This window comes from Anas acuta, chromosome 17 (assembly GCF_963932015.1).
Source record: "Anas acuta chromosome 17, bAnaAcu1.1, whole genome shotgun sequence".
In the NCBI taxonomy this organism is placed as follows: Eukaryota; Metazoa; Chordata; class Aves; order Anseriformes; family Anatidae; genus Anas; species Anas acuta.
Genome location: NC_088995.1, coordinates 5,583,326 through 5,591,577, shown reverse-complemented (window position 1 = coordinate 5,591,577; position 8,252 = coordinate 5,583,326). Strand labels below are relative to the sequence as shown.

The 8,252-nt window shown below is 58.4% G+C and overlaps 1 protein-coding gene across 3 annotated transcripts in view; it reads right to left on the bottom strand.

Annotated features, from left to right (window-relative positions):
- Positions 1-4,478: 4,478 nt before the first annotated feature.
- Positions 4,479-8,252, bottom strand: part of KSR2 (kinase suppressor of ras 2) — a 56,339-nt gene continuing 52,565 nt past the window's right edge. For all 3 annotated transcript variants that reach the window (XM_068653638.1, XM_068653641.1, XM_068653642.1), the window contains one exon: positions 4,479-8,139. In XM_068653638.1, the coding sequence (XP_068509739.1) occupies positions 8,133-8,139 (7 nt within the window). In that variant the 3' untranslated portion in view covers positions 4,479-8,132. The remainder of the gene's footprint in view (positions 8,140-8,252) is intronic.

The following is an 8,252-nucleotide window of genomic DNA, read 5'->3' as shown; positions in this document are numbered from 1 at the left end:
CATTCGCCCTCGCCGGGGCCCAGCCACGTCCCCTCCCCGTGCCCGGCTCCACGCAGCCCTCCCGGGGACCCCGATCTGCCCGACAGCCCCTCGGGGCCCCCAAAGGTGGGAGCAGGGGGCATCGCCCGCGATTTGGGGTAAAACAAGCACCCGTGGGGCGTCACAGCCCCGAGGGGTCCCGGTGCTGGAGGCGCTGGTTATTCAGTAACTTTAACCTCCGCAGGTGCAGGCTGCTCTGCGCCTTCCCAAATCGCACAAGCTGCATTTTTCCAGCTCGTTTTCAAGGCGTTCGGCGGTTTCAGGTCTCGCCCAGGTGCGTTTTGGAGGAGACAGGGTGAAGATGAGAGGGCGTTGGATTTGTGTTCCAAACACCCCACTAAGGAGGGGAAAAAAGAAAAAAAAAGGAGGACGAAGCCCCGCAGGCAGTGCCGGGCTGCAGCCCATGGCACCAACTGGGTGCTGTGCAGGGCCCTGAGACCTTCCCCACTGCAAAACCCTTTCCCCAAAGCCCGACAAGCCCCACGCCCAGGAAAAAGCCTGTTTCCACACCACAGTGAGCAAGGCTCTCGTTTTGCCCAAGGAATTTTACCTATGAGGAAGCAGGCTTTGGTTTTAGTCTGCCCCCGAAGAGCATGCAAGGAGCATTCTTGTCCTCAGTCAGGAGATAACAGCCCCTTGCAGGCACCTCGGAGGGCTTTGCACTGATTTTTCTCCTCGCCGTGGCTTCAGCCCCTGCGAAGCCTGAGAATTAGGACGTGGCCCAGGGCTCCACATTAATTACAGCAGGGCTTCGAGATCAGATCATCACCAGGGTCCCTCCTGTCGCCTCCTATCCCCATGCAAAAACTTCCCACCTGCACCTTTAGGAGCCTGAGCACGATCCTGAGGCCAGGATCCAAGCCCCATGAGGCACGCACAGCCCCAGGTCTTCTCCTCCTCCTCCTCCTCCTACACCACCAAAGCCCTTCCCGAGCCCCCAGCCCCACTCACCAGTGTCCCCTGGGTGCTGCAGCACTGCTTGGAGGCAGCACGGCCCCACGGGTGATGGGGTGGGTGTGGGTGGGTGCTCCCCAGGAGGCCACAGCTGCTGCATTGTATTTAAGGTCCCTTAAAATGGGGCAATCCATTTTCCTCCAGCCCAGGGGAAGGAGCAGGTGGAAATCACCCAGCCAAAAAGCGAGGGCTTCCCCATGACCAAATCCTACCCTGCACATTCCCAGCAAACCTCCTGGATGGCATCGGGGTGTTGGGTACGGCGCCCAAAAACCACCCCGCTGGAAATGCAAAACTCAAACAGCCCCCAGAGGGTTTGGTTTTGTGGGGCTGGGCTGGGAGCAAGGTTTGGCCACCGCACAGGAGAAGGGGTGAGCATGGACCCGTGCCCACAAGGGTGCTGGAGAAAAGGTTGCAGCCAAAAATAAGAGAAAACGAGAGAGGAAATGAGAGCGCAGGGAGCAGAGGCAGCAAGCAGATGCAGCACTTTGCACAGCCGTGCCTGGGCTCTGCTTGGGATGTTTGGGGACAGCTTGGGGCAGCCCTTTCCCGACCCCACTCACAAAGGGGCCTGTGCTTTCTTCTCATAGCCCCTAGGCAGTGCCCAGGCTCTGGGAAATAAATCGCTTTGGCCACGGAGGGGCCGGGTTCACCCCTGCAGGATGCTTTTCCTGCAAGTGGAGGCGAAGAGCCTGGTGGGATCTGCCCTGTTCCCACTGCTGCCCCCACGGGGGACAACCTGTGCCCCCTCCCAGCTTCAGGATGCTCTGCTCCTGCCAGACCCATGGAGAAAAAGGTTTCTGGTGTCCCCCCCTGCAGCTCCCCAGGGACACGGAGCCAGCAGGTACCGCAGAGCATCCCTGCCCGACATCCCCAGGCTCGCAGTTTGCCATACAAACACAGAAAACCACCCTGTTCCCCACCCCCAAGAAAAAACAAGGAATAAACAGCTGCTAGGCACTGGAAAGCCTTTAGCTGGTGTTTCTACCTGTGCTGCCAGGGGCATGGTGTGGCTCTTCACCCCTCAAAGGAAGCTGCAGCTGCGGTGGATAGCGCACAAAGCTGGGAACTGCAAATCTCTGCTCCCTCCCGGGGCAGGAGGGGTCCCCAGGGTGCCGGAGTCAGGCAGAGCCTTGCAAGGTCCCTGGGCACGGGGCAAGGCAGCGGGGCTCAGATTTCGGGAGACGGGCACCCAAGGGCAGGGTAAAAATAGAGGTGAGGAAAGGGAATCTGCTGAGCAACGGGAGCACCGAGACGTGTGGGGAGGGCGGGCAGGCACCAAGGGGGGGGACCAAGGCACCCCCTTCCCCTCCAGGTGGGTAGGGCAGGATGGAAACCTCAGGGCAGCTCCCTTGTGAGCCCTGGCTGGCGTTAATCTCTGCAAGCAGCAAAGCAGGAGCAGCCCTGCCCCAGCTGGGAGCAGCAATCCTGTTAGAGGGTGGGCGGCCGTGGCGCAAGCAGCCAATTAGTCGGAGCATCGTCAGCCGCCTGCCTGGGGCTCCCCACGTTGCTCTCTGGAACATTAGTGATGGAGAGGGTTTGGGTTGTCCCAGCCCATGGGCAGGATGGCCCCTGACAAGATACATGACCCTAAAGAAGGGCTCACGGATCCCCAGCCCGTGCCAGGACCCCCCCAGGTCCCTTGGTGCCCAGCAGGGACCGGCCCAGGGCACCCCAGCAGCGAGAGCTCGTTGCAGGTTCCTGAGAAAGCACAAGGAGGAAACATAAATCAGGGCGGGCGAACAATGCCCCATTATGCCAGGCAGGATCCAGCACGGCCACGGGCACCGATCCGATCCGGGCACCCCCAGCCCTGGCTCCCCACGGCCGCATCCTGGTGCTGGGGTGGGTGGAGGCACTGCGCGGGGGCCACCCACAGTTTCTCACCCTCTGGGCTCACGATCTGGCTCCCAGCCAGGCTTTTTTCTCCTTTTTCTGCCAATCCAGAGCAGAAAGGGGGGAAAACAAGCCTGTTCTGCTGTGCTATGAGGGGGAGAAGCAGTGCATGGAACCACCCCTCCGGTGACAGCGCGGTCCCCTCCGTGGTGGCATCCAGGTCTAGCAGCTGCACGGGTTTGGCACTTGCACATCTGATTATTATTATTTTATTTTTTTAAGTTCGTGCCAATAAATGGCTTCAGCATACGTTTAATTCTTGGGGAAGATGTGCACGGATAAACCCCCTGTGTCTGGAGGGAGGGGGGGTGATCCGAGCAGCCGCAGGGACACGGGGACACCGTGCCACCACCACGTCCCCAGCCCTGTCCCCAGCTGGCAGCGGGCGCGTTTCAGCTCCTCTTTGCGCCTGTCCTCCGCTGTGAAATATTAATGGCTCATGATTCATCGGCAGGGAGACGGAGATGACGGACACGTGCGTGCGTTCGTGTGGCTCTGCAACACATCCACACGCAGATCCGGGTCCCGGGGAGCCTCAAATCCCCCAAACACCGCTGTTGGGGCTGCTCCGGTGGAAGCAGCGTGGATTTATCCCCATAGCGGTGCTGGCACCTCGTTAGGCAGGAGAGCTCAGCACCCCCTGCCCTGGGCTTGGCAGGGGGGTCAATCAGTGGCTCTGCCCCCGTGGTGCTGCCCAGTCCCCCACCAGTGTCAACCAGTTACAGTCCAGACCAGTGGGACCCCCCCCAGTCCACATGGGGGAACCCACAGGGTTATGGCACAGGTACGGTGATGCTGTGGTGAACCCAGCATCCCCATCAGCTTCTGGGGGGACAAAGCCTTGAGCACACAAAGGTTTCAAGTGGTGGCTCTTTGCCCCCAGTTCCCAACACCTCTCCCGTCCCTCCCAGTCTCACTTTCCCCATCCATCCTACAAAAATCCCCCCCAGCCGGCCCCGCTGCCCCCCCAGGATGCGCCTGCCCTAATTGCTTACCGCCTCCTGCAGGCTTTGAAAGATGAAAAGCCCTCGACAGGGGAACGTGTTGCGGGTTCATGGTTTATTAATGGCGAGCCATCATTATTTTACCTTTCAAGCACCCGGGCGATGGCGATGCGGGAAGGGGCCGGGGAAGGAAGGGGAGGGGAGGGGGGGTGGAAATCATGAACCCGCCGCGATTTCCTTCCCCGTCACCTACCATAAGGGCCCCCGCCGCTGCTTTCCGACGGGCGTTTTGGCAGATGGATGGTGGCCCCCCGGTAAAACAGCGTGGGAGAAGTGAGCAAACAGAGCAGCAGATGCACGGCGCCCCCAGCGCTCCATCACGGGGCTCAGCCGTCCTGGGGGGGCCCCAGCTGGGGACGAGCACCCCCGGCAGCACCCGGCACAGCCCGGCTGAGATTTATTCTCCTGCTTGCTCTACCCTTCACCCATCTCCCCGTGCTCCCCTCACCGTGAATTATCGGCCCTAATTACAAGCCCCAGGTCAGCGGGATGTTGGTGAGGATGAGGAGGGTCTGGGGGGGGGGGGGGTGTTAGATGCGGTGTGTGTCCCCCCCCGAGCACCAAAGGTGGGCACACGGGGCGCGCTGGTTTTCCAAGTGGTTTTTTTTATTGGCATAAATAATTCATACACTGTCACCTCACCAAACACTGCACGACAAACCACGGGAACGAAGGGCTAACCAGTTCTGCAGGTCACGGAGATTCGCACTCAGTCAGACAGCGGAAATTATAAATACTTTCTTAAAGTGTAGAAAACGTTATAAATGTTACTGTACAAATTTACATCGGGGAGATCCATCGTGCCTTTCTCAGCTTTTTTTTTTTTGTGTGTGTGTGTTTTTTTCTTTTTTATTTTTTTGCACCAGAAACAATTGTTCTTTTCCAGTGACGAGAGTCTTGCAACGACAACAACAAAATATATATATATATATTTATGTATATATTTATAAAAAGAAAACAGAAAGAGGGAGAAATGGGAAATTAAACCCAGCTCATTCTGCAACGGTCAGAACTAACACGGAGAAAACAAAGCAGCCATCGAGTTCAGTTTGAAACTGTACAGGATTCAGAGCTCGTTAGATATGTATATATCTATATACATACATATAGAGATATGTATATATATTTATATATACCTTATGTACAAGGAAATGTAACAGCGTACTTTACAGGGAACGGAAATCAAGAAGGCTGACAAAGCTTCCCGAGAAATCACTTCTTTGCAAACCAAGTTAAATTAAAATAAATTAAAGGGAAGGGAGGCAAAGTGTGCCCGCCGCCCCGTCGGATCCCACCCTGCGCCACCGCACAGCCTGGCACAGCTTGGGGGGCTGGTGGTCCCCGGGGGACGGGAGGTGCCCGGTGGGGTGGGGACACGTGTCCCACTGTCCCCAGATGTCGAGACTGAGCGGTTTGCACCGAGCCTGCAGCAGCACCTGCCAAAACCAAAGGCTGAGCAGCTCCAAGCCACAGGCACCCGACCCAGCTCTAATTCAGCCACCCAAGAAGGGCGCTGAGTTTGGGGACGTCCCCTGGGTTTGGGGACGGTTCCCTACGCATCGAGTTGTTGCTTAAAACATCACCAGAACCGTCTTGGCTCCCACCCAGAGCATCCCCAAATAAATCCCTGCCTCCCCTCTGGCTCGTGCCGCTCGATGGAGCGGGCGGAGGAAGCTCCTCGCGCCGTCGGATGTCCTATTAGGGGGCATTGTGGAGAGCGGCTCCCACATCCCCTCCGTGCTGATGGGCTGGATATTTTTAAACCAGAGGAAAAAAATAAAAAACCCACGCACAAAGCTGGAGTCAAAAAAAAATAAAAAACAATGATAAATAAATAAATAAGATTTGCTTTTTTTTTTTTTAAATAATTAAGACTTTCAGAAATCAGAAGGCATGATGCAAATAACGCGGCTGCACAAACAGCCGCTGCTGCGCTGAATGGAAGGGAGGGAGCTGCTCTTCTGGGCTCGCTTCTGGTAAGTAGAGGGCAGCTATTTTTTTTGTTGGTGCCACTGTGCGACGGCTCCCTCTGCTCGTGGCCTGGGGGAGATGCCCCCAGGAAGAAAAAACCGGGCAGAAAAAGCAGAGCTGGGGTGGGTGGGACCTGTTGGCTGCAGCATCCCTCAGCTCCCTCCAGACTCCCAAAGCACAGCAGCTCTTCAGAAAGTCTTTCAAGTACCTCCACCACAAATCTGCATGGTGCCCACCAGGCCAGAGGACCTTGCTACCCCTGCTGCTGAGCATCAGCCACGGCATCACCTCCTTGAGCTTTCCAACATGGAGACAAAGTGCCCGTGCTGTGGATTCCCCCTCGTGCCCATCCCAGGGCGCACAGAGCTGCGGGTGCTCAGCCTGCTGGCACGAGCAACAGGGACAGGAGCGGTGGGGACAGGACGTGGGGACCAGTCCCCATCCCCAGAGCCCCACAGTCCCCGGGGCTGCTGCAAGCAAAGGCATTGGTGAGAACTCAGAGAGGCTCCGAGCTTTAGTGCAACACTTATGGCACGCGCACAGAGGATGGGGAGTGCAAGAGGAGGCTTTGGGAGGGGAGGGCAGGCAGTAGAGGACACCGTCATGGTGGCCCAGGGTGAGATGAAGCTGGTTTGTGTGAGGGAGGGAAGAGGAGGGACGTGGAGGAGGCAGAGAGTGAGCAGATGTTGAGCATCCTGCATCAGCAGGACGGGGAGATGCTCACCAGCTGCGCCAAGCTCTGCTGCATCGTGCAGAGGGACCACGAAGGGCCGGTGCTGCCTGGTGCAGGGGGGATTGGCACAGCCTGGCGTGCACCCTACACTCACCTAGGCTCACCCCGTGCATGGCCAAACACAGACCTGGGCCCGCTGCCTCCTCCTCGCTTTGTGCAAAGCAGCAGGGACGTGACAGCACGGCACAGGATGTGCCCCAAAAGCACCAGCCTGAGCCCCGTCCAGAACAGACTTTTCCCAGGACCTTCTTAAGGAAGGAGCCTCCGGGACCTCTCCGTTCCCACGGCTCTCCCCACCTCCAGCGCTCAGCAGAGGCTTCTGATCCTCATCGATTTCAGCCACAGCAGCAGCAAACACCAGCGAGAGCCGGTCGGAGGAGCAGCAAACACCACAGGGCCGGTTAGTTTGCAGAGCTGTGTAACAGCTCCGAATTAAAACCAACTCACACCACGACTGAATTATTCAGGGCAGCTCCTGTCAAGCAATTACGCTCGGTTAGAGCCTGAGAACGCAATTTGCTCTCTGCTGTCACTTGACAGCTCATCTAATGGGCTCAGGGACCCAGCCGAGCCGGCAGGGAGAGGGAAACACCGGCACGAGACAGGGGGCACCGGCCCCAAGATGCTGCCCCAAAAGCAGCGAGCTCAGGGTTTTGGCTGATGGATGGTGGATGTCCGGGGTGCTGGGACAGCTATGGGGCCAGGAAGGGGATGCGAGCTCTGTACAACCAGAGCCTGCTCCCTCTGCTCTATAGACAAGCCCAAAAAAAGAACCCACAAGCTTGTCCAGCCCTCGAGCATCCGAATAACAGCCCTTGGCACGGCGCAGCTATTTCTGGAGAGAGCCCGAAGCAAAGGGGAGAGGCGAGGCGGAGAGGTCGGCTGATTAGCTCCGCGCTGGGGCCAAGGGCTAATTTAGCGGGGCCGCGGAGCTGTGCCCTGCTGAGAGGGAGAGCCGGGGGGAGCCTAAGTGGGCACGGCCGGGAGCGGAGAAGCCACTTGCGAAAGGTCACCGCTGCCCACCACGGGGTGCCGAGGAGCGGGACGCTGCGGATGCATTTCCCGGCGGGGGGCAGCTAATAGCAGCGGCACGGAACTCGTGAATCAGCAGCGCTTCCCCCCCTTATCCCCCCCCCTCCCCCCGATTATTATTTTTTTTTTTTTCATGAAAAAGAAAATTAAATAAAAGCCCTAAGAACCAAAAAGCGAGCCGGCCCCAAAGGAGCGACGTGAGCACTGACCATGCTGATTGGGATCAGAGAAGCCCTGGTGTGAAATTGCAGCCGCCCAGCCCTGCTCGGCAGGGTGCTGGCCACGCAGCCACCGTGCACGCGGCCACTGTCACCCCCCTGCCGCGGCGGTGTCCCCACAGGTCCCCGGCCACTGGCCCCTCTCCGTCGGGGAGGAAGGCTGCGGGGTGCAGGCAGCGCTCCCATCCTGCAGCGCCCGCTGCTCTGCCACGGCGCCTGGAGGATGAGCGGTGAGGACGAGGAGAAGCGCAGGGGGAGGAAGGCACCGTCCCTCAGCTCCTCCGGTCACAGCCTGGAAAGGGGACAAAATGGCAGAGTCAGGGTGGTTTTGCAGAAACCACCCCAAAAACCCTCCGCACCCATCCTGCTGACGTGTTCCCAGGGGCTTTTTGTCCCTTGTCCCCA